Source organism: Antedon mediterranea, chromosome 7 (assembly GCF_964355755.1).
Source record: "Antedon mediterranea chromosome 7, ecAntMedi1.1, whole genome shotgun sequence".
Lineage (NCBI taxonomy): Eukaryota > Metazoa > Echinodermata > Crinoidea > Comatulida > Antedonidae > Antedon > Antedon mediterranea.
In genome coordinates this window covers 8,952,557-8,980,100 of record NC_092676.1, presented here as the reverse complement: position 1 = coordinate 8,980,100, position 27,544 = coordinate 8,952,557, and the positions used below count along the sequence as shown (strand labels likewise).

At 33.9% G+C, this 27,544-nt stretch overlaps 4 protein-coding genes and 1 long non-coding RNA gene across 5 annotated transcripts; all 5 read right to left on the bottom strand.

The window, feature by feature from the left end:
- Window positions 1-2,556: 2,556 nt before the first annotated feature.
- LOC140054065 (histone H2A-like) lies at window positions 2,557-3,149 on the bottom strand. The gene has a single exon (XM_072098894.1). The coding sequence runs from the start codon at window positions 2,932-2,934 to the stop codon at window positions 2,557-2,559; it is 378 nt and encodes a 125-aa protein (XP_071954995.1). The 5' UTR covers window positions 2,935-3,149.
- A 3,567-nt stretch (window positions 3,150-6,716) lies between these two features.
- LOC140054304 (uncharacterized) lies at window positions 6,717-9,207 on the bottom strand. The gene is made up of 3 exons (XR_011846508.1): window positions 9,103-9,207; window positions 7,638-8,291; window positions 6,717-6,826 (listed from the first exon to the last, which is right to left on the bottom strand). It is a non-coding gene; the product is annotated as an uncharacterized lncRNA (long non-coding RNA).
- Window positions 9,208-12,348: 3,141 nt separating this feature from the next.
- Window positions 12,349-12,891, bottom strand: LOC140054013 (histone H2A-like). Its single transcript, XM_072098806.1, has one exon. The coding sequence runs from the start codon at window positions 12,749-12,751 to the stop codon at window positions 12,374-12,376; it is 378 nt and encodes a 125-aa protein (XP_071954907.1). The 5' UTR covers window positions 12,752-12,891; the 3' UTR covers window positions 12,349-12,373.
- Window positions 12,892-22,787: 9,896 nt separating this feature from the next.
- On the bottom strand, window positions 22,788-23,289 carry LOC140054721 (histone H2A-like). The gene has a single exon (XM_072099799.1). It carries the CDS (start codon window positions 23,287-23,289, stop codon window positions 22,912-22,914), a length of 378 nt encoding a protein of 125 aa, XP_071955900.1. The 3' UTR covers window positions 22,788-22,911.
- Window positions 23,290-25,766: 2,477 nt separating this feature from the next.
- LOC140053989 (histone H2B, gonadal-like) lies at window positions 25,767-27,039 on the bottom strand. Its single transcript, XM_072098780.1, has 2 exons — window positions 26,906-27,039; window positions 25,767-26,001 (listed from the first exon to the last, which is right to left on the bottom strand). The coding sequence occupies exons 1-2, from the start codon at window positions 27,037-27,039 to the stop codon at window positions 25,767-25,769; spliced, it is 369 nt and encodes a 122-aa protein (XP_071954881.1).
- Window positions 27,040-27,544: the final 505 nt, after the last annotated feature.

Here is a 27,544-nt window from a genome sequence, read left to right as displayed (position 1 = left end):
AAAGATGTATTGTCCCCCTGAAAAAATAATTCTTAACAAATTTAATAAAAATAATTTTAATAATCCAGACATTTCTGAAAAATCACTGGATTATTTGAAATTATTGAATCATATTAAACAATTAAAGAAAAGCAAATAAATCTCTTTTTGGTTCAACTGGTGGCTCTGAAAAGAGCCTTGTGTTTTGAAAAAGCATCGAGTTTATCCACCGAATCCGTATAGAGTTCGGCCTTGTCTCTTTAGGCGTAGACGACATCCATGGCGATGACGGTCTTTCTCTTGGCGTGCTCAGTGTATGTTACAGCATCTCGGATGACATTCTCGAGGAATACTTTTATTATACCACATACCACGGGTCTCTTTCGTAGATAAGACCAGAAATACGCTTGACACCACCACGACGTGTAAAACGATGGATAGCTGGTTTTGTGATGCCTTGGATGTTATCACGCAAAACCTTACGATGACGTTTTGCGCCTCTTTTTCCAAGTCACTTTCCACCTTTACCTCTCCCAGACATGTTTAATCGATATTAAGAATCACTCAGAATTATTCGAAATGTGTGGAAACTGTCGAAATGCCGAAGTATTTATACGCTTTGTGCGGACGTTGCTCAACTGTAATTATGTCAATTTGCATTTCGTCAGTAACATAAATATCTCTAGAAAATTTGGGTCAGTCGTCCACCATCGAAACTGTATATACAATGATCGTAACGAATAAAACTGAACAAAAAGGAATATAAGTGCAAGGGTCAATAAAATCATCGTTGTTTGTCTTTACAAAATAAAATAATATTAAATAAAAAGACCACTCTTTTATATATATAAATATTCAATCAACAGCACAGTTAATTATGGAAAAAAAAAGAATATGTTATGAGTCATTATTTCAATTTAATTATTAGTTATTATTTTGATATAGTAGTGATGTTTCGTTCACTATCTGTACAAAATTTTCTAAAAACTTAATTGTCATAGTCATAGTCATATATACTTTATTGTCCATTTAAAAAACAGAAATGTGATTTGAAAACTGGCAAAATACAAAAATATAAAATACAATTTACAAAAACACACACAAAAAGTTAAGAGGCTAAAAATTGTTAAAATTAGATAAAAATTATCGGTTACATTTTACCTTTGTACTCTGGAGTTATATAAGTGTATAGCATTATAATAGAGATAATATATAATATTCAAAGTGAAAAACAAGATTTGGAAACTAATGAAATAAAATGCAAATAAATCCCTTTTATACACATGGTGGCTCTGAAAAGAGCCGTTCGGTTTGAATTAAATTAGCAGTATTTCACTTCTCTCCGACCTTCTTTGATGTCTTTTTAACTTTCGGCTTTTTAGCTTATTTGTCTTTGGCTTCTTAGAAGACTTGATAGACATTTTCGGCTTAGATTTATTTTTCTCAGACTTCTTGGGTGACTTGAATTTGGTAGCCTTCTTTACAATTGGTTTGTTTGCCTTCTTCGCTGCTAATTGTTTGGCCTTCTTTGCTACACTCTTTTCCTTCTCTGCAGCTGCTTTCTTCTCTGATCTTTCCATTTTTGCCATGGCAGCTTCATCACCCTTGGCTGTAATCTGGTTCAGTTTAAATGAACCGCTGGCTCCTGCACCTTTTGCTTGAACAAGTTTGTTACTTTCGACACCACGTTTCAAAGCCAAACGAAGATGAGTTTTCATTTTAGTGGGTTCAACTTTGTAATAAGCTAGGATGTACTTGGCAATAGCCTGGCGAGATGAGCCGCTTTTGTCCTTCAAAGTACCAATTGCTGCCGTTACCATGTCGATGTACGTTGGGAGAGTAACAGGCTTCTTGGCTATAACAAGCTTCTTAGTTTTAGTTTGGTCAGCTATAACTTAACTTTTAACTTTACCAAACAGTTGAGTTGGTTGATGAGTGATACAACGCAGCGACGAACCTCATTTATATCTACTCAATCGCGGACGTGTATGGACGAAACATCTCGTCGCCTTTTTTAGTTTCATAAAAGTGTGTTCTTTATTGTCTTTAAATACACATTTAAAGCATTATTTTAAATCATTTAATAAAACATTCGTTTTCTATATTATGTGAGATCTAATTCAGATGATTATGTTTCATTGAACATATAATAAGCACTGGCAATTTTCAATTCTTGATTTAAAAAAAAATATTTATAATGGCTAATTATGTTTTTGATGACAGCATTTATTCCATAATGAACAATTCTAGTATTAAAACGTATAGATGGACATGTATCTGACCTTTAATTTTAAAGGCAGTATTAATTTAATTAATAGTTAAATGAATAAAGTTGTCGTAAACGCATACTGAATATGTGATACCTAATGGCAAAATACTAATTTAGAGAATCAAAACCTACGACCGATTTTCGAAATTTTTGTATTGTATAATATTATTAACTGAGGCCAGCTATTCTACATTTATACAATTATAAACATTTATAAGGAAAAAATCACTATTCAAGTCTCTTTTTGTATTTTGGTGGCTTTGAAAAGAGCCGTTAGGTCTTAAGTAAAATATGTTTGCTTTGATGATTTACTTGACTTTGCTTTGAGTCTTCTTTGGTAGAAGTACAGCCTGGATGTTTGGCAATACACTTCCCTGTGCAATGGTTAAACTTCCGAGAAGACGGTGTAATTCTTCGTCATTCCGGATGACAAGTTGCAGATGACGAGGGATAATTCTGCCTTTCTTGTTATCACGTGCAGCGTTACCGGCCAATTCTAAGATTTCAGCAGTCAAATACTCAAGTACAGCAGCCATGTAGACTGGAGCACCAGCACCAACCCGGGATGCATAGTTGCCCTTTCGTAAAAATCGGTGAACACCACCGACTGGGAATTGAAGTCCAGCACGGCTTGATCGGCTCTTGGCCTTTCCTTTAGCTTTGCCTCCTTTACCACGTCCAGACATTTTTTTATAGCTATAGCTATATTTTTTACACTATTTCGGAATACTATATTGAAAATGATACCAACTCTGCCAACCAATTAAGTCCGGTCTTGAACGGGCATGGTCCAACCACCCTCTTAAATTTGCGCCATATTCAAGAGTTGATGTAATTATCAAGAGGGGCTTATAGGCATAGCCTAGCCTCGACTCCGGACCCAGCATTGCTGAGCTCCGGAAACAAGTATAAAAGTAAGTAAACAAGTAAACCAACTTAACATTTACCACGATTTAAATAGTATATTCAATACACCCTCTCGGAAACCTATGATTGAATTGGCAACGGGCTTTGGCGCCAACGATAATTGTTAACGCTTTATTCATAACAAGGGCGTGACTAGATAAAAATGATTAGTGTGTTACTCTTTTTCTTTATTTTGATTATATACATAATTCGGGAATTTAAGTTTTAGGTAGTGACAGTAGCTATACGAAGGTGTTTTTAATTTAGACTTTATATAACTTTGTAAAGTACATCGATATAATTAATCTTGAAAGAATTTCATTTAGCTTCGATTTTGTATAGATGACAAATTTCGTTTTTGTAAAAGCACAAGTTAACGGAGTACTTACTCGAACGTTTCGATCTCTATCAGAGATCCTTCTCAACTGACTGCGGAGTGTTAATGCAGCTTGGTCATTCTTGACGTCATCTGTTGATGACGTTGTACGCCTCCGGTTGTAGGTTGGAGGTTGTGCGGGGGTGTGGATCGAAGATGTGGATGTTCTGGAGGCCCTTGTTACAACAAACACGGGGAGAGTAATGACTAGGGCCTCCAGAACATCCACATCTTCGATCATACACAAATCTGCCATTACAGAACATGTCATAAAACACAATCATGTACCGAACTGGGAGGCTACCATCTTAACCAAAGAGCCTAAACGCAAAGACAGACAGATTAGAGAATCATTACATATAAGGAGAAATAAAGAGAAGACCATGAACCGGGACACTGGAGCCCACGAACTCTCGCATTTGTACAATGATTTGATAGACACATCACCTGGCCGAGCCCCGCACAACCTCCAACCTACAACCGGAGGCGTACAACGTCATCAACAGATGACGTCAAGAATGACCAAGCTGCATTAACACTCCGCAGTCAGTTGAGAAGGATCTCTGATAGAGATCGAAACGTTCGAGTAAGTACTCCGTTAACTTGTGCTTTTACAAAAACGAAATTTGTCATCGATATAATTAATAATAACAATTTTTTGGCATTGTACTTTTTTTTTTTATCAGTGGCACACTTCAACTTGTTAAGGTGCGTCCAAAGAAACAAAATATAACAATAAAAAAGAAAAATACAAAAATGGGAAAGTACAAAAAAATATATATCTAAACATAACGTCCGGGTTAAGACAAACATTCATATAGCGAATTGCACAAATATAATAGAAAATTAAAGCTTAAAAGACCTTAAAGAAATGTCTAATTGTTTTATTTGTAATATTGTTTATGAATAATTGTCAAAATTCGATGTTAATGATGCCCGGCAAACTCATCATCTGGGTTTCCGTGTGTTGTATTAAAAACACTATTTTTCTCTCCCTCTCTCTCTCTCTGATAGATTATTCATTAATATTCATTATACTCGTTTAATCATAACGGTTGTATGGAGATGTATAGAATACAATTTTGTTGATGGACTTCTGAAATTGTTGTCTATATCAGAAAATACAGATGTGTATTAAAGATTATACTGGTAGAATATTACGGCTTTGGCTTTACCGGCTTTTTTAGCAGCTTTTTTTGAGGTTTTTGGTGGCATGCTTCACAATTTAATGCACGATGAAAAAATTGAAGTGACTGGTTGTTAAACAAGCTTATTTCTTATACACGGAGATATGCAAATGAGGGCTTCCTGAGGGTACAATTGTAGACCAATTGGCTGTTGACCATGCGCAGGGATTTAACTTGTTTCGGCCACGCCTAGCTTTAGCATAAAAAACTGTGAAAGTTAACAATGTAAGATTACAAAAACTTTAAAATGAAACTGTAAATGTATTAACCGGCCAATCAGAATCTCCCAAATTCGTTAATGATGATGTCATCATCATCAGTTGAAAACTATATAAAGAACAGAGGTTTCAATACAGCTTCACACAATCTTAGCTTCATCGAGAAGAATAACACAGAAGAAAATAACACAGAAGAACCGCAGAGAAAATTACATACTTGTAGCAAGATGTTTCCAGCAGTCATTTTCTCGAAGCCAACAAATCACCAGCTTGACCCTAGGCTAGCCAAGATCCCTCCTTCGTAAGTTTTTTTCTTCTTTTGTTTACATAATTATTACTATTATACTATTATTATATTACTAACAATTTTTTTTCTTCAAATCTTATTCTAAATTGTTGTTGTTTTTTTTTCCTACAAAGAACCGACCTGATACAGAAGGTCAGCACAACTATGCTGTTGCCTCCGCTGCCACCTTCAACAAAAAAGCAACCGTACGATTTCTTAATAGTCGGCGGTAAATTTCTTGGTGTAGCAGAGAAATTACAAGCATTTTTAGAAGAATGCCGCTGGACGGTGAAAATACTTACGGAAAGCAAAATGAAATGCGGTGTAGTTTCGGAAATCATGTTCGAACTTAATAAATGTGCAAGAATTTTGATACTGTGGCCGTTATTCAAAGAAGAAGAGACTGTAAACACGATAGCGTATATAATGCAACAATTTGGTGATTACGAACAATCGAGAATGCCGATGTCAGAAGGCTACAAGATGCAATTTCTAACCGTAGGTTACGTGAATATTGAATGTTTCAGGGCCAAAAAAAACAGCGTAAAATAAGATGAATTGTCGATATCATCATGGTCTGCTCTGATTGCAAAAAAACGACATATTTTCTCTGAGATTTCTTTTTTTTTTTAAAGTTAGTTTTTAAGTCAAGTTGCATTGCATAGTTTTTCTGTAAAAATGTATGAAGATCAAAATAAAAGAAAAAGAAAACGACAAATTGTTTCAGGTTTTTAAATTTTTTTCTTTTAAACTGTTGATCGCATGAAGCAGCGACTGCGCTTTGACGATTGTACGACTGCGGGAAGCAACCGCGACTAACACTATAAATATATTTTACTGGCCTATAAAAAATATATTTTACGGGCCTATAAAAATTATTTTTTACTGGCCTATAAAAATATATTTTACTGGCCTATAAAAATATATATTTACTGGCCTAGCGGCAGTCAGATCCGTGTATATTCATTCCAGTATATATGTTCAAACTTGCTTTTATCTTGTTTTCCTTCTACCGACCTGGTGGCAATAGCACAAGTTCCGATTATCAACCCTATCGGACCTTTCTTCGAAACATTGTGCGACAAACGCTGCAAATTTGTTTTCGTGTCCGCTGTACCTGTCAGATAGGTGGCGTGCTAAAGTCAAACTAGTAATCATTCGTCCAACGTTCAATTCTTTTGCAATGCAACACTGCACTGCTTTCTTCAACTCTGCTATAGATTTTTCAAGCCTTGTTTCACCTCCTCCTAATTAGGTAACTTCTATCTGCGAAAAATCAAAGTCTTGCAAAATCTTCTCTATCATGCTATTGCACATCTCGTCATCTCAAGTCTCGATACTTTTTTTCGCTAACTCAAAGGAATCCATTTCGTATAATTATCTCTCTTATTCTCTATTCCCTTTTTTTTGTGTGATGCATTTTACACATAATTATGATAAAAAAAGTTATTGTAAAAGAACTTCTAAAAAACAAAACATTTATATATGTAAGGATGTGGACGACAACACAAAAGGAAAAACACGCCTTTTCTCACTTTTACCACGGTCCGGTGGTGTATTTGGTTTTAATTTGTTTTTAGCATAACAATAGAGATCAGTATGGTCCTGAAAACCACAAAATAAATACAATGAGAAACAAAAGTAAATAATATTCTAAAATACGTAAGCCAATTCTTAGTAACGACCTCAACTTAACAGGCGACTCTAATAAAAAGGATTCTCTCTGAGGACTGCGACTATTACATCAAACGGCACGTCTACCTAAACAGCCTCTGTATACTTTGTTAGAGTATACAAATACCTAATTAATTACCTACACAATTGCATATTCATAAGTGCCTGAATATTACTATTATATTACTAGAATAAATGCATGTTGGAATTTACTCACACTATTTGAATACTAAACTTAGTCTATTCATTGAATCAAGGAGTTATAATCTTAGGTTTGTGTAAAATATATAAATAACAAATCCATGGGCGCAGCCATTTTGTATGATAAATAGAGGGCGCACTACATGACGATCTATCACGAGCATGGTAGCCTCGTGTGTACAAATTAATCAAGTGTGAACTGTAGGATGAACTATTTTATACAAACTGTTAACTAGAAACTATCTTCTATAAACTAAACATTACTAAATCTATCTAAACATATTTTGTTAATACAAAGAAGGTTTATCACAAAAGTATATATTATAACATTATATGGCATAAAATCCTAGTTCAAAGATTGTAACACAATACTATTCAATAGGCTTCCTAACTGCACATTCCATGAGTCAAGGTTAACCCAAAACAAATGTCTAGGCCTATGAATGCAATCATCTTAAAATACAACATTAATGTTTCTTAAACATAACAGAATCTTATAAATGTATAACAAAGTAATATATGTATAAAGTAGAGTAATTACCTTTTAATCAGATCTTTAATTAAATAAGAGACAAAACTATCTGCTTCCTTGACCGGTTCATGAATACAAAAGAAAGCAAATCATTTGAAAAAGACTGTTACAATTATAGGGGGCAGTAACACCTATAGGGGGCAGTATTTAATTATCACATGATTAGATTAATCCCCACACTCCCCTGTTTAAGCTGAGTTTGTCCTCAAACTTAATATTATTCACAACAAGAAGAATCTTTTCAGCATTTTCAGAGTCAATGCCAGCATCATCAGGCCAGTCAGGGTAAACGTCCCCAGTACCATCGTCTTCAACAAAGGACTCTACACATTCCCCTTCGGCTCCCACAAAGTGTCTCATCTTCTTCTCTGGGAGAACATATACTGTGTTTCCATTACCATGGGCAGCACGCCTAGTTGCTTCTAGTTCGGCTCTTAGCTCATCAACCGTCCTCTGCACATCTCGCAACGATGCCTTGCTTGCCATCACTGATCTCTAATGTTAAAGCCAAATACGATCCACGATCCCACTTCTGACACCAAATTGTAAGGATGTGGACGACAACACAAAAGGAAAAACACGCCTTTTCTCACTTTTACCACGGTCCGGTGGTGTATTTGGTTTTAATTTGTTTTTAGCATAACAATAGAGATCAGTATGGTCCTGAAAACCACAAAATAAATACAATGAGAAACAAAAGTAAATAATATTCTAAAATACGTAAGCCAATTCTTAGTAACGACCTCAACTTAACAGGCGACTCTAATAAAAAGGATTCTCTCTGAGGACTGCGACTATTACATCAAACGGCACGTCTACCTAAACAGCCTCTGTATACTTTGTTAGAGTATACAAATACCTAATTAATTACCTACACAATTGCATATTCATAAGTGCCTGAATATTACTATTATATTACTAGAATAAATGCATGTTGGAATTTACTCACACTATTTGAATACTAAACTTAGTCTATTCATTGAATCAAGGAGTTATAATCTTAGGTTTGTGTAAAATATATAAATAACAAATCCATGGGCGCAGCCATTTTGTATGATAAATAGAGGGCGCACTACATGACGATCTATCACGAGCATGGTAGCCTCGTGTGTACAAATTAATCAAGTGTGAACTGTAGGATGAACTATTTTATACAAACTGTTAACTAGAAACTATCTTCTATAAACTAAACATTACTAAATCTATCTAAACATATTTTGTTAATACAAAGAAGGTTTATCACAAAAGTATATATTATAACATTATATGGCATAAAATCCTAGTTCAAAGATTGTAACACAATACTATTCAATAGGCTTCCTAACTGCACATTCCATGAGTCAAGGTTAACCCAAAACAAATGTCTAGGCCTATGAATGCAATCATCTTAAAATACAACATTAATGTTTCTTAAACATAACAGAATCTTATAAATGTATAACAAAGTAATATATGTATAAAGTAGAGTAATTACCTTTTAATCAGATCTTTAATTAAATAAGAGACAAAACTATCTGCTTCCTTGACCGGTTCATGAATACAAAAGAAAGCAAATCATTTGAAAAAGACTGTTACAATTATAGGGGGCAGTAACACCTATAGGGGGCAGTAACACCTATAGGGGGCAGTATTTAATTATCACATGATTAGATTAATCCCCACATATATGAGGCGTGTTTTCCTTATACGACGTGTGACTCTTTATGTTAACAAAGGCATATGTGGCGCTATTTTGTATTTATTTGTTTAAATATAGAAAATGTTACTCATTACGTAACTTTTAGAAGCGAGAGGAATCGTCCCAATTCGTGCTAAATCAATTATTACCGCGTTGTTACTACTTTTATTCTACATAGGCCTATATAGGTTAAAATACCATAAAATGTAAATGCTACCACAATACGTTTGTTATTTGTGAGTATTGATCTCTAAAATGGTTTTCTATTATAATACATTTTAATAATCAATACATTTCTGAAAAATCAATCGATTATTTGAAATTTTTTAATCATATTAAAAAATTTAAGAAAAGCAAATAAATCTCTTTTTGGTTCAACTGGTGGCTCTTAAGTATTACTTAATACTATTTGTATATCTTAGTATATGGTATAATACAAAAACATGCCTAATTCATATCTTATTTTTAGCTTTATGACATGGAGGAAGCTCCTTCTTTGTTTATATTTATTAAAGATGTATTGTCCCCCTGAAAAAATAATTCTTAACAAATTTAATAAAAATAATTTTAATAATCAATACATTTCTGAAAAATCACTGGATTATTTGAAATTAATGAATCATATTAAACAATTAAAGAAAAGCAAATAAATCTTTTTTGGTTCAACTGGTGGCTCTGAAAAGAGCCTTGTGTTTTGAAAAAGCATCGAGTTTATCCACCGAATCCGTATAGAGTTCGGCCTTGTCTCTTTAGGCGTAGACGACATCCATGGCGATGACGGTCTTTCTCTTGGCGTGCTCAGTGTATGTTACAGCATCTCGGATGACATTCTCGAGGAATACTTTTATTATACCACATACCACGGGTCTCTTTCGTAGATAAGACCAGAAATACGCTTGACACCACCACGACGTGTAAAACGATGGATAGCTGGTTTTGTGATGCCTTGGATGTTATCACGCAAAACCTTACGATGACGTTTTGCGCCTCCTTTTCCAAGTCACTTTCCACCTTTACCTCTCCCAGACATGTTTAATCGATATTAAGAATCACTCAGAATTATTCGAAATGTGTGGAAACTGTCGAAATGCCGAAGTATTTATACGCTTTGTGCGGACGTTGCTCAACTGTAATTATGTCAATTTGCATTTCGTCAGTAACATAAATATCTCTAGAAAATTTGGGTCAGTCGTCCACCATCGAAACTGTATATACAATGATCGTAACGAATAAAACTGAACAAAAAGGAATGTAAGTGCAAGGGTCAATAAAATCATCGTTGTTTGTCTTTAAAAAATAAAATAATATTAAATAAAAGGACTACTCTTTTATATATATAAATATTCAATCAACAGCACAGTTAATTATGGAAAAAAAAAGAATATGTTATGAGTCATTATTTCAATTTAATTATTAGTTATTATTTTGATATAGTAGTGATGTTTCGTTCACTATCTGTACAAAATTTTCTAAAAACTTAATTGTCATAGTAATAGTCATATATACTTTATTGTCCATTTAAAAAACAGAAATGTGATTTGAAACCTGGCAAAATACAAAAATATAAAATACAATTTACAAAAACACACACAAAAAGTTAAGAGGCTAAAAATTGTTAAAAATAGATAAAAATTATCGGTTACATTTTACCTTTGTACTCTGGAGTTATATAAGTGTATAGCATTATAATAGAGATAATATATAATATTCAAAGTGAAAAACAAGATTTGGAAACTAATGAAATAAAATGCAAATAAATCCCTTTTATACACATGGTGGCTCTGAAAAGAGCCGTTCGGTTTGAATTAAATTAGCAGTATTTCACTTCTCTCCGACCTTCTTTGATGTCTTTTTAACTTTCGGCTTTTTAGCTTATTTGTCTTTGGCTTCTTAGGAGACTTGATAGACATTTTCGGCTTAGATTTATTTTTCTCAGACTTCTTGGGTGACTTGAATTTGGTAGCCTTCTTTACAATTGGTTTGTTTGCCTTCTTCGCTGCTAATTGTTTGGCCTTCTTTGCTACACTCTTTTCCTTCTCTGCAGCTGCTTTCTTCTCTGATCTTTCCATTTTTGCCATGGCAGCTTCATCACCCTTGGCTGTAGTCTGGTTCAGTTTAAATGAACCGCTGGCTCCTGCACCTTTTGCTTGAACAAGTTTGTTACTTTCGACACCACGTTTCAAAGCCAAACGAAGATGAGTTTTCATTTTAGTGGGTTCAACTTTATAATAAGCTAGGATGTACTTGGCAATAGCCTGGCGAGATGAGCCGCTTTTGTCCTTCAAAGTACCAATTGCTGCCGTTACCATGTCGATGTACGTTGGGAGAGTAACAGGCTTCTTGGCTATAACAAGCTTCTTAGTTTTAGTTTGGTCAGCTATAACTTAACTTTTAACTTTACCAAACAGTTGAGTTGGTTGATGAGTGATACAACGCAGCGACGAACCTCATTTATATCTACTCAATCGCGGACGTGTATGGACGAAACATCTCGTCGCCTTTTTTAGTTTCATAAAAGTGTGTTCTTTATTGTCTTTAAATACACATTTAAAGCATTATTTTAAATCATTTAATAAAACATTCGTTTTCTATATTATGTGAGATCTAATTCAGATGATTATGTTTCATTGAACATATAATAAGCACTGGCAATTTTCAATTCTTGATTTTAAAAAAAAATATTTATAATGGCTAATTATGTTTTTGATGACAGCATTTATTCCATAATGAACAATTCTAGTATTAAAACGTATAGATGGACATGTATCTGACCTTTAATTTTAAAGGCAGTATTAATTTAATTAATAGTTAAATGAATAAAGTTGTCGTAAACGCATACTGAATATGTGATACCTAATGGCAAAATATTAATTTAGAGAATCAAAACCTACGACCGATTTTCGAAATTTTTGTATTGTATAATATTATTAACTGAGGCCAGCTATTGTACATTTATACAATTATAAACATTTATAAGGAAAAAATCACTAATCAAGTCTCTTTTTGTATTTTGGTGGCTTTGAAAAGAGCCGTTAGGTCTTAAGTAAAATATGTTTGCTTTGATGATTTACTTGACTTTGCTTTGAGTCTTCTTTGGTAGAAGTACAGCCTGGATGTTTGGCAATACACTTCCCTGTGCAATGGTTAAACTTCCGAGAAGACGGTGTAATTCTTCGTCATTCCGGATGACAAGTTGCAGATGACGAGGGATAATTCTGCTTTTCTTGTTATCACGTGCAGCGTTACCGGCCAATTCTAAGATTTCAGCAGTCAAATACTCAAGTACAGCAGCCATGTAGACTGGAGCACCAGCACCAACCCGGGATGCATAGTTGCCCTTTCGTAAAAATCGGTGAACACCACCGACTGGGAATTGAAGTCCAGCACGGCTTGATCGGCTCTTGGCCTTTCCTTTAGCTTTGCCTCCTTTACCACGTCCAGACATTTTTTTATAGCTATAGCTATATTTTTTTACACTATTTCGGAATACTATATTGAAAATGATACCAACTTAATATTTACCACGATTTAAATAGTCTATTCAATACACCCTCTCGGAAACCTATGATTGAATTGGCAACGGGCTTTGGCGCCAACGATAATTGTTAACGCTTTATTCATAACAAGGGCGTGACTAGATAAAAATGATTAGTGTGTTACTCTTTTTCTTTATTTTGATTATATACATAATTCGGGAATTTAAGTTTTAGGTAGTGACAGTAGCTATACGAAGGTGTTTTTAGTTTAGACTTTATATAACTTTGTAAAGTACATCGATATAATTAATAATAACAATTTTTTGGCATTGTACTTTTTTTTTTTATCAGTGGCACACTTCAACTTGTTAAGGTACGTCCAAAGAAACAAAATATAACAATAAAAAAGAAAAATACAAAAATGGGAAAGTACAAAAAAATATATATCTAAACAAACCGTCCGGGTTAAGACAAACATTCATATAGCGAATTGCACAAATATAATAGAAAATTAAAGCTTAAAAGACCTTAAAGAAATGTCTAATTGTTTTATTTGTAATATTGTTTATGAATAATTGTCAAAATTCGATGTTAATGATGCCCGGCAAACTCATCATCTGGGTTTCCGTGTGTTGTATTAAAAACACTATTTTTCTCTCCCTCTCTCTGATAGATTATTCATTAATATTCATTATACTCGTTTAATCATAACGGTTGTATGGAGATGTATAGAATACAATTTTGTTGATGGACTTCTGAAATTGTTGTCTATATCAGAAAATACAGATGTGTATTAAAGATTATACTGGAAGAATATTACGGCTTTGGCTTTACCGGCTTTTTTAGCAGCTTTTTTTTAGGTTTTTGGTGGCATGCTTCACAATTTTAATGCACGATGAAAAAATTGAAGTGACTGGTTGTTAAACAAGCTTATTTCTTATACACGGAGATATGCAAATGAGGGCTTCCTGAGGGTACAATTGTATACCAATTGGCTGTTGACCATGCGCAGGGATTTAACTTGTTTCGGCCACGCCTAGCTTTAGCATAAAAAACTGTGGAAGTTAACAATGTAAGATTACAAAAACTTTAAAATGAAACTGTAAATGTATTAACCGGCCAATCAGAATCTCCCAAATTCGTTAATGATGATGTCATCATCATCAGTTGAAAACTATATTAAGAACAGAGGTTTCAATACAGCTTCACACAATCTTAGCTTCATCGAGAAGAATAACACAGAAGAAAATAACACAGAAGAACCGCAGAGAAAATTACATACTTGTAGCAAGATGTTTCCAGCAGTCATTTTCTCGAAGCCAACAAATCACCAACTTGACCCTAGGCTAGCCAAGATCCCTCCTTCGTAAGTTTTTTTCTTCTTTTGTTTACATAATTATTACTATTATACTATTATTATATTACTAACAATTTTTTTTTTCAAATCTTATTCTAAATTTTTGTTGTTTTTTTTTCCTACAAAGAAATGACCTGATACAGAAGGTCAGCACAACTATGCTGTTGCCTCCGCTGCCACCTTCAACAAAAAAGCAACCGTACGATTTCTTAATAGTCGGCGGTAAATTTCTTGGTGTAGCAGAGAAATTACAAGCATTTTTAGAAGAATGCCGCTGGACGGTGAAAATACTTACGGAAACCAAATGAAATGCGGTGTAGTTTCGGAAATCATGTTCGAACTAAATAAATGTGCAAGAATTTTGATACTGTGGCCGTTATTCAAAGAAGAAGAGACTGTAAACACGATAGCGTATATAATGCAACAATTTGGTGATTACGAACAATCGAGAATGCCGATGTCAGAAGGCTACAAGATGCAATTTCTAACCGTAAGTTACGTGAATATTGAATGTTTCAGGGCCAAAAAAAACAGCGTAAAATAAGATGAATTGTCGATATCATCATGGTCTGCTCTGATTGCAAAAAAACGACATATTTTCTCTGAGATTTCTTTTTTTTTTTAAGTTAGTTTTTAAGTCAAGTTGCATTGCATAGTTTTTCTGTAAAAATGTATGAAGATCAAAATAAAAGAAAAAGAAAACGACAAATTGATTCAGGTTTTTTAATTTTTTCTTTTAAACTGTTGATCGCATGAAGCAGCGACTGCGCTTTGACGATTGTACGACTGCGGGAAGCAACCGCGACTAACACTATAAATATATTTTACTGGCCTATAAAAAATATATTTTACTGGCCTATAAAAATTATTTTTTACTGGCCTATAAAAATATATTTTACTGGCCTATAAAAATATATATTTACTGGCCTAGCGGCAGTCAGATCCGTGTATATTCATTCCAGTATATATGTTCAAACTTGCTTTTATTTTGCGCGCCTCCTCGATCATAAAAATTGGTTTTCCTTCTACCGACCTGGTGGCAATAGCACAAGTTCCGATTATCAAACCCTGCATGTCCGGCCAGCGATTTTTTTTTTCGTACATAAGTTGGGGACCCCTCGTGAAACGTTACAAAATAAACATGAATAATTCATCAGTTAAATTTGTTGTTCCGTCTGCACCCAAGCGTATAGCAACAAGAAGTGATTACACGCACAACTAAACTGCGATACGATTCTTTCTACAGTAGGCCTAGGATTCTAGGTCAATTCACGTGATTGCCTTCGCGACAGCTAGGCAAGACATTAAACTAAGTAGTAATTGGACATAGCCCAAAGAAAGCTTAGACCCACAAGAATAAAAAATGTGTATAATTTGTGTACTGTAATTTTTTAATTCTGCTATTTTATTATCAAACAATATGCATGTACTCAAAGGAACTTTAAAAATGCGCGTATATGAACACATGAGATGGGAAGATTAGACCCACGAGAATAAAAAATGTATTTTTGTGTAATGTTTAATGTTTAATTTTGCTGACTTATTACTCGGACTGTGTCATACCTAACACACACACGTCACACACACCCACACAGCTACTACTAGAATATGGGTTTAGAGACTAATAATTAGGCCTAATAGTATTAATAGAAACTATAATTTTAACACGTAATTCTTTAGTAATAAATTATATTAAAAACACCATAAACTAAAGGCTGATTATTTCGACAATCCACACAAAACGCGGCTATTCTTTTATGAAATCCCACGCGGCAACCACAGCGGAGATTAGGCCTAGAATCGTACCGCACTTGTGTACCTAATCACTTCTTGTTGCTATACGCTTGGGTGCACACGAAACAAGAAAATTTAACTGATGAATTATTCATGTTTATTTTGTGACGTTTCATGAGGGGGTCCCCAACAACGAAAAAAAAATCGCATCCGGCCACCCGAAGCGGGCGGAAACATTGTGCGACAACCGCTGCAAATTCGTTTTTGTGTCCGCTGTACCTGTCAGATAGGTGGCGTGCTAAAGTCAAACTAGTAATCATTCGTCCAACGTTCAATTCTTTTGCACTGCTTTCTTCAACTCTGCTATAGATTTTTCAAGCCTTGTTTCACCTCCTCCTAATAAGGTAACTTCTATCTGCGAAAAATTAAAGTCTTGCAAAATCTTCTCTATCATGTTATTGCACATCTCGTCATCTCTAGTCTCGATACTTTTTTTCGCTAACTCAAAGGAATCTATTTCGTATAATTATCTCTCTTATTCTCTATTCCGTTTTTTTTTTGTGAAGCATTTTACACATAATTATGATAAAAAAAGCTATAGTAAAAGAACTTCTAAAAAACAAAACATTTATATAAGAGGCGTGTTTTCCTTATACGACGTGTGACTCTTTATGTTAACAAAGGCATATGTGGCGCTATTTTGTATGTATTTGTTTAAATATAGAAAATGTTACTCATTACGTAACTTTTAGAAGCGAGAGGAATCGTCCCAATTCGTGCTAAATCAATTATTACCGCGTTACTACTTTTATTTTACATAGGCCTATATAGGTTAAAATACCATAAAATGTAAATGCTACCACAATACGTTTGTTATTTGTGAGTATTGATCTCTAAAATGGTTTTCTATTATAATACATTTTAATAATCAATACATTTCTGAAAAATCAATCGATTATTTGAAATTTTTAAATCATATTAAAAAATTAAAGAAAAGCAAATAAATCTCTTTTTGGTTCAACTGGTGGTTCTTAAGTATTACTTAATACTATTTGTATATCTTAGTATATGGTATAATACAAAAAAATGCCTAATTCATATCTTATATTTTTAGCTTTATGACATGGAGGAAGCTCCTTCTTTGTTTATATTTATTAAAGATGTATTGTCCCCCTGAAAAAATAATTCTTAACAAATTTAAGAAAAATTATTTTAATAATCAATACATTTCTGAAAAATCACTGGATTATTTGAAATTATTGAATCATATTAAACAATTAAAAAAAAGGAAATAAATCTCTTTTTGGTTCTACTAAAAGAGCCTTGTGTTTTGAAAAAGCATCGAGTTTATCCACCGAATCCGTATGGAGTTCGGCCTTGTCTCTTTAGGCGTAGACGACATCCATGGCGATGACGGTCTTTCTCTTGGCGTGCTCAGTGTATGTTACAGCATCTCGGATGATATTCTCGAGGAATACTTTTATTATACCACGGGTTTCTTTCGTAGATAAGACCAGAAATACGCTTGACACCACCACGACGTGCAAAACGATGGATAGCTGGTTTTGCGATGCCTTGGATGTTATCACGCAAAACCTTACGATGACGTTTTGCGCCTCCTTTTGCAAGTCACTTTCCACCTTTACCTCTCCCAGACATGTTTAATCGATATTAAGAATCACTCAGAATTATTCGAAATATGTGGAAACTGTCGAAATGCCGAAGTATTTATACGCTTTGTGCGGACGTTGCTCAACTGTAATTATGTCAATTTGCATTTCGTCAGTAGCATAAATATCTCTAGAAAATTTGGGTCAGTCGTCCACCATCGAAACTATATATACAATGATCGTAACGAATAAAACTGAACAAAAAGGAATGTAAGTGCAAGGGTCAATAAAATCATCGTTGTTTGTCTTTGCAAAATAAAATAATATTAAATAAAAGGACTACTCTTTTATATATATAAATATTCAATCAACAGCACAGTTAATTATGGAAAAAAAAAGAATATTTTATGAGTCATTATTTCAATTTAATTATTAGTTATTATTTTGATATAGTAGTGATGTTTCGTTCACGACAAAGAAACACGACGCTTTAATGTCAGTACTACCGGTAAAATAAGTATTAAAAGGTAATACAACTATCTGTACAAAATTTTCTAAAAACTTAATTGTTATTATAATAGAGATAATATATAATATTCTACCGACCTGGTGGCAATAGCACAAGTTCCGATTATCAAACCCTGCATGTCCGGCCACCCGAAGCGGGCGGACCTTTCTTCGAAACATTGTGCGACAAACGCTGCAAATTCGTTTTCGTGTCCGCTGTACCTGTCAGATAGGAGGCGTGCTAAAGTCAAACTAGTAATCATTCGTCCAACGTTCAATTCTTTTGCAATGCAACACTGCACTGCTTTCTTCAACTCTGCTATAGATTTTTCAAGCCTTGTTTCACCTCCTCCTAATTATGTAACTTCTATCTGCGAAAAATCAAAGTCTTGCAAAATCTTCTCTATCATGCTATTGCGCATCTCGTCATCTCTAGTCTCGATACTTTTTTTCGCTAACTCAAAGGAATCCATTTCGTATAATTATCTCTCTTATTCTCTATTCCCTTTTTTTTGTGTGAAGCATTTTACCCATAATTATGATAAAAAAAAAGTTATTCTAAAAGAACTTCTAAAAAACAAAACATTTATATATGAAGCGTGTTTTCCTTATACGACGTGTGACTTTTTATGTTAACAAAGGCATATGTGGCGCTATTTTGTATGTATTTGTTTAAATATAGAAAATGTTATTCATTACGTAACTTTTAGAAGCGAGAGGAATCGTCCCAATTCGTGCTAAATCAATTATTACCGCGTTACTACTTTTATTTTACATAGGCCTATATAGGTTAAAATACCATAAAATGTAAATGCTACCACAATACGTTTGTTGAGTATTGATCTCTAAAATGGTTTTCTATTATAATACATTTTAATAATCAATACATTTCTGAAAAATCAATCGATTATTTGAAATGTTTTAATCATATTAAAAAATTAAAGAAAAGCAAATAAATCTCTTTTTGGTTCAACTGGTGGCGCTTAAGTATTACTTAATACTATTTGTATATCTTAGTATATGTGTAGTGAATTTATCTTAGTTGGTTCCGAGCTTTCTCAGGCGTATATATTTCCACGCGACTTACACTGCTGTCACTGAATGGTAACTCATACAAAAAGTATATTTAACTCAACTAGAACTTTTATTCCTTGTAATTCGATTAATAAATCTTTCTACCACTACCAGTCAAGCCTTAATATTTTCTTTATCATCTTTCCTTTTATCTACCTTGATCTTATTCTCTCTTCTCCCTAATATCTATTACATTCCACTTTTATACTGGACATGCAAATTTTAGGCTTCAGAGGAGAACATTTTCCCTCCAAAAATTATACGATTTTGATTGGCTAATAATATTAGGCGGACCTGGTCTAAAGCATCCTTCTCTAAACACAGAGAATCACAACATAAATAATATGACAATATGGTATAATACAAAAACATGCCTAATTCATATCTTATTTTTAGCTTTATGACATGGAGGAAGCTCCTTCTTTGTTTATATTTATTAAAGATGTATTGTCCCCCTGAAAAAATAATTCTTAACAAATTTAATAAAAATAATTTTAATAATCAATACATTTCTGAAGAATCACTGGATTATTTGAAATTATTGAATCATATTAAACAATTAAAGAAAAGCAAATAAATCTCTTTTTGGTTCAACTGGTGGCTTTGAAAAGAGCCTTGTGTTTTGAAAAAGCATCGAGTTTATCCACCGAATCCGTATAGTGTTCGGCCTTGTCTCTTTAGGCGTAGACGACATCCATGGCGATGACGGTCTTTCTCTTGGCGTGCTCAGTGTATGTTACAGCATCTCGGATGACATTCTCGAGGAATACTTTTATTATACAACGGGTTTCTTTCGTAGATAAGACCAGAAATACGCTTGACACCACCACGACGTGCAAAACGATGGGTCAGTCAGTCAGTCAGTCGTCCACCATCGAAACTATATATACAATGATCGTAACGAATAAAACTGAACAAAGAGGAATGTAAGTGCAAGGGTCAATAAAATCATCGTTGTTTGTCTTTGCAAAAAAAAATAATATTAAATAAAAGGACTACTCTTTTATATATATAAATATTCAATCAACAGCACAGTTAATTATGGAAAAAAAAGAATATGTTATGAGTCATTATTTCAATTTAATTATTAGTTATTATTTTGATATAGTAGTGATGTTTCGTTCACGACAAAGAAACACGACGCTTTAATGTCAGTACTACCGGTAAAATAAGTATTAAAAGGTAATACAACTATCTGTACAAAATTTTCTAAAAACTTAATTGTTATTATAATAGAGATAATATATAATATTCTACCGACCTGGTGGCAATAGCACAAGTTCCGATTATCAAACCCTGCATGTCCGGCCACCCGAAGCGGGCGGACCTTTCTTCGAAACATTGTGCGACAAACGCTGCAAATTCGTTTTCGTGTCCGCTGTACCTGTCAGATAGGAGGCGTGCTAAAGTCAAACTAGTAATCATTCGTCCAACGTTCAATTCTTTTGCAATGCAACACTGCACTGCTTTCTTCAACTCTGCTATAGATACGAATTTGTTGAGTATTATTATGAGGATTATTTGAAATTATTGAATCATATTAAACAATTAAAGAAAAGCAAATAAATCTCTTTTTGGTTCAACTGGTGGCTTTGAAAAGAGCCTTGTGTTTTGAAAAAGCATCGAGTTTATCCACCGAATCCGTATAGTGTTCGGCCTTGTCTCTTTAGGCGTAGACGACATCCATGGCGATGACGGTCTTTCTCTTGGCGTGCTCAGTGTATGTTACAGCATCTCGGATGACATTCTCGAGGAATACTTTTATTATACAACGGGTTTCTTTCGTAGATAAGACCAGAAATACGCTTGACACCACCACGACGTGCAAAACGATGGATAGCTGGTTTTGTGATGCCTTAGATGTTATCACGCAAAACCTTACGATGACGTTTTGCGCCTCCTTTTCCAAGTCACTTTCCACCTTTACCTCTCCCAGACATGTTTAATCGATATTAAGAATCACTCAGAATTATTCGAAATGTGTGGAAACTGTCGAAATGCCGAAGTAGTTATACGCTTTGTGCGGACGTTGCTCAACTGTAATTATGTCAATTTGCATCTCGTCAGTAACATAAATATCTCTAGAAAAATTGGGTCAGTCGTCCACCATCGAAACTATATATACAATGATCGTAACGAATAAAACTGAACAAAGAGGAATGTAAGTGCAAGGGTCAATAAAATCATCGTTGTTTGTCTTTGCGAAATAAAATAATATTAAATAAAAGGACTACTCTTTTATAAATATAAATATTCAATCAACAGCACAGTTAATTATAGAAAAAAGAAGAATATGTTTTGAGTCATTATTTCAATTTAATTATTAGTTATTATTTTGAAATAATAGTGATGTTTTGTTCACGACAAAGAAACACGACGCTTTAATGTCAGTACTACCGGTAAAATAAGTATTAAAAGGTAATACAACTATCTGTACAAAATTTTCTAAAAACTTAATTGTTATTATAATAGAGATAATATATAATATTCAAAGTGAAAAACAAGATTTGGAAACTAATGAAATAAAATGCAAATAAATCCCTTTTATACACATGGTGGCTCTGAAAAGAGCCGTTCGGTTTGAATTAAATTAGCAGTATTTCACTTCTTGGCGACCTTCTTTGATGTCTTTTTAACTTTCGGCTTTTTAGCTTATTTGTCTTTGGCTTTTTAGGAGACTTCATAGACATTTTCGGCTTAGATTTATTTTTCTCAGACTTCTTGGGTGACTTGAATTTGGTAGCCTTCTTTACAATTGGTTTGTTTGCCTTCTTCGCTGCTAATTGTTTTGCCTTCTTTGCTACACTCTTTTCCTTCTCTGTAGCTGCTTTCTTCTCTGATCTTTCCATTTTTGCCTTGGCAGCTTCATCAGCCTTGGCTGTAGTCTGGTTCAGTTTAAATGAACCGCTGGCTCCTGTACCTTTTGCTTGAACAAGTTTGTTACTTTCGACACCACGTTTCAAAGCCAAACGAAGATGAGTTTTCATTTTAGTGTGTTCAACTTTGTAATAAGCTAGGATGTACTTGGCAATAGCCTGGCGAGATGAGCCGCTTTTGTCCTTCAAAGTACCAATTGCTGCCGTTACCATGTCGATGTACGTTGGGAGAGTAACAGGCTTCTTGGCTACAACAAGCTTCTTAGTTTTAATTTGTTCAGCCATAACTTAGCTTTTAACTTTACCAAACAGTTGAGTTGGTTGATGAGTAATAGAACGCAGCGACGAACCTCATTTTTATCTACTCAATCGCGGACGTGTATGGACGAAGCATCTCGTCGCCTTTTTTTGTTTCATAAAAGTGTGTTCTTTATTGTCTTTAAATACACATTTAAAGCATTATTTTAAATCATTTAATAAAACATTCGTTTTCTATATTATGTGAGATCTAATTCAGATGATTCTGTTTCATTGAACATATAATAAGCACTGGCAATTTTCAATTCTTGATTTTAAAAAAAATATTTATAATGGCTAATTATGTTTTTGATGACAGCATTTATTCCATAATGAACAATTATAATATTAAAACGTATAGATGGACATGTATCTGACCTTTAATTTTAAAGGCAGTATTAATTTAATTAATAGTTAAATGAATAAAGTTGTCGTAAACGCATACTGAATATGTGATACCTAATGGCAAAATATTAATTTAGAGAATCAAAACCTACGACCGATTTTCGAAATTTTTGTATTGTATAATATTATTAACTGAGGCCAGGTATTCTACATTTATACAATTATAAACATTTATAAGGAAAAAATCACTAATCAAGTCTCTTTTAGTATTTTTGTGGCTCTGAAAAGAGCCGTTTGGTCTTAAGTAAAATATGTTTGCTTTTGATGATTTACTTGACTTTGCTTTGAGTCTTCTTTGGTAGAAGTACAGCCTGGATGTTTGGCAATACACTTCCCTGTGCAATGGTTAAACTTCCGAGAAGACGGTGTAATTCTTCGTCATTCCGGATGACAAGTTGCAGATGACGAGGGATAATTCTGCTTTTCTTGTTATCACGTGCAGCGTTACCGGCCAATTCTAAGATTTCAGCAGTCAAATACTCAAGTACAGCAGCCATGTAGACTGGAGCACCAACACCAACCCGGGATGCATAGTTGCCCTTTCGTAAACATCGGTGAACACCACCGACTGGGAATTGAAGTCCAGCACGGCTTGATCGGCTCTTGGCCTTTCCTTTAGCTTTGCCTCCTTTACCACGTCCAGACATTTTTTTTTATAGCTATAGCTATATTTTTTACACTATTTCGGAATACTATATTGAAAATGATACCAACTTAACACTTACCACGATTTAAATAGTCTATTCAATACACCCTCTCGGAAACCTATGATTGAATTGGCAACGGGCTTTGGCGCCAACGATAATTGTTAACGCTTTATTCATAACAAGGGCGTGACTAGATAAAAATGATTAGTGTGTTACTCTTTTTTTTAATTTTGATTATATACATAATTCGGGAATTAAAGTTTTAGGTAGTGACAGTAGCTATACGAATGTTTTTTTTAGTTTAGACTTTATATAACTTTGTAAAGTACATCGATATAATTAATAATAACAATTTATTAGCATTGTACTTTTTTTTTTATCAGTGGCACACTTCAACTTGTTAAGGTGCGTCCAAAGAAACAAAATATAACAATAAAAAAGAAAAATACAAAAATGGGAAAGTACAAAAAAATATATATCTAAACAGAACGTCCGGGTTAAGACAAACATTCATATAGCGAATTGCACAAATATAATAGAAAATTAAAGCTTAAAAGACCTTAAAGAAATGTCTAATTGTTTTATTTGTAATATTGTTTATGAATAATTGTCAAAATTCGATGTTAATGATGCCCGGCAAACTCATCATCTTGGTTTGCGTGTGTTGTATTAAAATACACTATTTTTTTCTCTCTCTCTCTCTGATAGATTATTCATTAATATTCATTATACTCGTTTAATCATAACGGTGTTAGGGAGATGTATAGAATACAATTTTGTTGATGGACTTCTGAAATTGTTATCTATATCAGAAAATACAGATGTGTATTTCTTTCTTTCTTTTATTTGGCATCTCAATACATAACATTAAAAATACATCAATAATATAATTATATAATCACCTTAAATATTAAAATACATCAAAAAAGCAAATAAAAATGGCGGGATTAATGAAGTCTGACGATGCACGGGAAAACACATAAAGTCGTTTAAAGTAAAACAACTTAATTCCAATGTGGTCCCTAAAAAGATAGTAATTATAATTTTAACAAAACAAACATTAAAAGACGAGGTGCATAAATATATAAGCATATAAGCAAAACATCTGATAAAATGGCACAATAGTAATTTATCTATGTTTAATTTTGTAATATTGTTTCAATTCAGTTTTAAATTTAGATGTGTTGGAAATTTGTTTAATATAGTCAGGAAGGTTATTCCATTCTCTGATTGCATTAAAATAGAATGTATTACATTCTATGCCTTGGACTTTAGGTACAACAAAATTGAGTTTACTACCACGAGTGAAGTGACCATGTAAGTTATTGACTCTACGAAAGTTTTCGTTTAGGTATGAAGCACTTCTGCCCATAAATATCTTATGAACTTGGCTAATTTGCAAGAACTTTACTCGATATTTTACATTTAACAATCCATAATCGTCTAATTGATCAGCACCTATATGTCTTCTGGGTTCAACTCCTTTTATGAGTCTAACCATTTTGTTTTGAGCAATTTGTAGTTTTCTTTGGATAGCTTTACTGGTTCCACAGAACCAAGAAGATGCAGCATAGTCAAAAACACATTAGATGAGAGCAGAGCATAATAGTTTACGATTCTTACAACTTAGTATCTTACGTTGGCGGTACATAAACTTAAGCCTATTATTAATTTTTTTAATGGTTTTACATGCATATTCAGAACACGTTAAATTTTGATCTATGTCAATACCCAGATACTTGACACAATTACTAGTGTTGATATTGTTACCATTTGTTGAGACATTAAAATTGTTAACATTTTTAGTTTTTCTCTTAGAACCAAATAGTATACACTCAGTTTTATCCAGGTTAATTGTTAATCTATTGTCTACAAGCCAATCACACAAGGAGTCTAGTGTTGACCCTAGCTTCTTAGAAATAATATCTGGATTTCTGTGTGAATAAACAATTGCACTGTCATCAGCGTATAGAAGGAGTTTACAATCAGGATCAATACAAGTTACCATGTCATTAACAAAACATAAGAACAAAAGGGGTCCAAGGATACTTCCTTGAGGAACCCCGCATGTAACAGTACAAGATTGAGAGCAATGATCATCAACAGTTACTATTTGCTTTCTTATTGATAAGTAGGATGGAAAATGCATTACTTTTGGCTGCATAAAGATTATACTGGAAGAATGTAGCATTATTTAGAATATTCTATTTGAAGAAGAAAATGACAGAATTAACTGCTCATACACAAATTGCAGTAAGATATCCATCAATTTCCAATTAATGAAGGCACCAAGTAACGACTTCAAGATTATACGGAAATTAAACCTTTCATAGAAAAGCTATTAACAGCCTTGGAGTATGAGTAATTATTATGCAATAGAAAAGACAAATACACAAACGAATTGCAAATAAATCTCTTTTTAGACAAGTGGTGGCTCTGAAAAGAGCCGTTCGGTTTAAGAAGTAGCAAAATGGAGACTACTTGGAGCTGGGGTATTTAGTGACTGCCTTGGTACCTTCAGAAACGGCATGTTTTGCCAATTCACCGGGAAGCAAAAGGCGGACAGCGGTCTGGACTTCCCTGCTGGTGATGGTAGATTTCTTGTTGTAGTGAGCAAGACGAGATGCTTCTCCAGCAATGCGTTCGAAGATATCGTTCACAAAACTGTTCATGATTCTCATGGCTCTACTTGAGATACCAGTGTCCGGGTGGCGATTTTTTTTTTCGTATATAAGTTGGGGACCCCTCATGAAACGTCACAAAATAAACATGAATAATTCATCAGTTAAATGTTTTGTTCCGTGTGTACCCAATCGTATAGCAACAAGTGATTACAACTGTGATACGATTCTTTCTAGGCCTAGGATCGATTCTAGGTCAATTCATGTGATAGCCTTCGCGCACTCTTCTTCACACACACACACCACCTATGCAAAATGTGTCGAGGCTAATCGACAGCTAGGCAAGACATTCAACTAAGTAGTAATTAGACATAGCTCATAGAAAGCTTAGACCCACAAGAAGAATGTGTTTAATTTTTAATTCTGCTATTTTATTATCAAACAATATGCATGTACTCAAATGAACTTTAAAAATGCGCATTAAATTATGAACACATGAGATGGAAAGATTAAAACCACGAGAATATAAAATGTATTTTTGTGTAATGTAATTGTTTAATTTTGCTGACTTTTTACTCGGACTGTGTCATACCTAACACTAACACACACGTCACACCCACACAGACTACTAGAATAGACATTTGCTTTAGAGACTAATAATTATGCCTAATAGTATTAATAGAAACTATAATTTTAATACGTAATTAATTCTTTAGTAATACATTATATTAAAAACACTATCATAAACTAAAGGCTGATTATTTCGACAATCCACACAATACACCGCTATTCTTTTATGAAATCGCACGCCGCAAACACAGCGGAGATAGGCCTAGAATCGTATCGCAGTTGTGTCGTGTAATCGCTTCTTGTTGCTATTACGCTTGGGTGCACACGGAAAAAGAAAATTTAACTGATAATTATTCATGTTTATTATGTGACGTTCATTAAGGGGTCCCCAACTTATGTACGAAAAAAAAATCGCGTCCGGGTGAATTTGCTTCAATACCTTGTAGATGTAAATACTGTAGCTTTCTTTTCGCTTACGTTTTCTTTTCTTGTCTGTTGGTCTTACGGCTTTAGCTTTACCGGCTTTTTTAGCAGCTTTTCCTGAGGTTTTTGGGGGCATGCTTCACAATTTTAATGCACGATGAGAAAATTGAAGTGACTGGTTGTTAAACAAGCTTATTTCTTATACACGGAGAAATGCAAATGAGGGCTTCCCGAGGGTACAATTGTAGACCAATTGGCTGTTGACCATGCGCATGGATTTAACTTGTTTCGGCCACGCCTAGCTTAAGCATAAAAAACTGTGAAAGTTAACAATGTAAGATTACAAAAACTTTAAAATGAAACTGTAAATGTATTAACCGGCCAATCAGAATCTCCCAAATTCGTTAATGATGATGTCACCATCATCAGTTGAAAACTATATAAAGAACAGAGGATTCAACACAGCTTCACACAATCTTAGCTTCATCGAGGAGAAGAATAACACAGAAGAAAATAACACAGAAGAACCGCAGAGAAAATTACACACTTGTAGCAAGATGTTTCCAGCAGTCATTTTCTCGAAGCCAACAAATCACCAGCTTGACCCTAGGCTAGCCAAGATCCCCCCTTCGTAAGTTTTT